The 1,570-nt window shown below is 66.6% G+C and overlaps 1 protein-coding gene across 1 annotated transcript in view; it reads right to left on the bottom strand.

Moving 5' to 3' along the window:
- The window catches only part of Phf21b (PHD finger protein 21B), a 68,554-nt gene extending 67,418 nt beyond the window's left edge, over positions 1-1,136 (bottom strand). The window contains exons 1-2 of the mRNA XM_015501808.2: positions 1,024-1,136; positions 783-848 (exon numbers count right to left, since the gene is read on the bottom strand). Of these exons, the coding sequence (XP_015357294.1) occupies positions 783-848; positions 1,024-1,041 (84 nt within the window). The 5' untranslated portion in view covers positions 1,042-1,136. The remainder of the gene's footprint in view (positions 1-782; positions 849-1,023) is intronic.
- Between the last annotated feature and the right edge of the window lie 434 nt (positions 1,137-1,570).

Below are 1,570 nucleotides of genomic sequence, written 5' to 3'. Positions count from 1 at the left end.
GCGGCAGGCGGCGCGCGCGGGAGGGAGGGCGGAGGGCGGGGCGCGCGGCCGGCCGAGCTCCGGCGGCGGCATCTGTTCGTGGTGCTGAAACCCGGAGCGCTGAGCTCAGCGCAACTAAGTCACAATGGACAACTTTTCCTCCCCCGAGGAGGCCGCGCGGGGGTCTGTCGCCGCGCCCCCCACCGCAGGAGCTCCTGGTGGGTCCCCATCTACCCCTAAGGCCCAGAGACCAAAGTTGGAGCAGAACCGGGGGGTCCCGGGGGCGCCTTTCTTTTGTTCCCGGGAGCTGGCGTCAGATTCCAAGAATAAAAAGTGAAGCCGGCGAAGTGGAGGGGAGGGGGGCGCCCAGGGAAGGGTTTTAAAGCGAGATCTTCCAAGGAAGCCAGGAATTGCTTCCAAGTAGTTTGACGTCCAGGCTCGAATGACCGCCGTCCTCCGCTCCCACTCCCACCCAGTGTGGGGCTGGGGACGCCGAGCCCGGGGAATTTACACGTTCCAAAAACATGTCCACCAACTCAAAATGGACGCCGGGCTGCCGGCGCCTTTGAGGTGCAGCTTGTCTTTTTCGGCCACTGCCGGGGCCTCGCGCTCACCCTCCGTCGCCACGAACCGGCTCTTTCTCCCCAGAAACGGGGGTCGATAACTTCGAGGACTGGAGACAGACCCCTGGGGGAGTCTGCGTGTGTGGCGCCTACGCTGGCACTTTTCAGGGTGCTGTCAAAGTGCCCGGCGACCCCTCCCGGGCCCCTCGCCTCAAGTGGGGGACTGGTCCCCTCGCTTACTTGTTTGTCACTGAGCGTTGCGATCCGCGGCTGCCTTTCGTGGAGCTGCTTCTTGAGGTCGCCGTTCTGCGGAAACACGGAGGAGCGGGCTCAGGCCGGGGGTCAGGTGCGCCCGGGGCCCCATGGGCCACGGCACCCCGCCGGGCACCCCAAGGGCCAGGACGGCCGCAGCGCGCCCCAAGTTTCCCTGGCCGCGTCCCGCACGCGCGGCGACCGGGCAGTGCCGCGCGGGGCCGCTTACCTGTGGCTGCCGCCTCATCGGGGCAGCTCGCGGGGCGGGGCGGGGGCCGAGGCCACCCGGCGGCGCGCCCCAGCCGTGCAAGTTTGCCGGCCGGGGTGCGTGTGCGAATGAGTGTGTGAGTGTGAGTGTGTGCCGGGGGAGGGGGGAGGAACAAAGAGCCAAGTAAACACGGCGAGTCCGTGTCGAGCAAAGCTCATAAATATTCAAGTCGCGTCCTAATCTCCCCAACACACACACGCGCACGCCGCAAAACCGCTCCGGCGCTGGCCGCCACGCCGCCGCTCGCGGACCAACAATCACCAAAACTACTTTTGCGAATAGTGCAGGACTCCGTGGGGGTAGAGGCCGAAGGAAAAGGTTGGAAGGGGGCTGTCCACGCTTCCCCTCCCCGGGACAAGCTCACGAAGGGAACCCCTCCCGGCCACCCCTGTCAGGCAGACCCGGCAGCGATTAAGGGAAGATGCCGCGATCCGATGCCAGGAGCCCTCAAGCCTCAAACAGTGCAGGATCGCGCGGGAGGAGGGTGGAGAGGGAACCAAGGAGGGGG

The sequence above is a fragment of the Marmota marmota genome, unplaced genomic scaffold, assembly GCF_001458135.2.
Source record: "Marmota marmota marmota unplaced genomic scaffold, marMar, whole genome shotgun sequence".
Classification (NCBI taxonomy): domain Eukaryota; kingdom Metazoa; phylum Chordata; class Mammalia; order Rodentia; family Sciuridae; genus Marmota; species Marmota marmota.
Note: the sequence above shows the minus strand (reverse complement) of the source record. Positions and strands in the feature narration are given on the sequence as shown.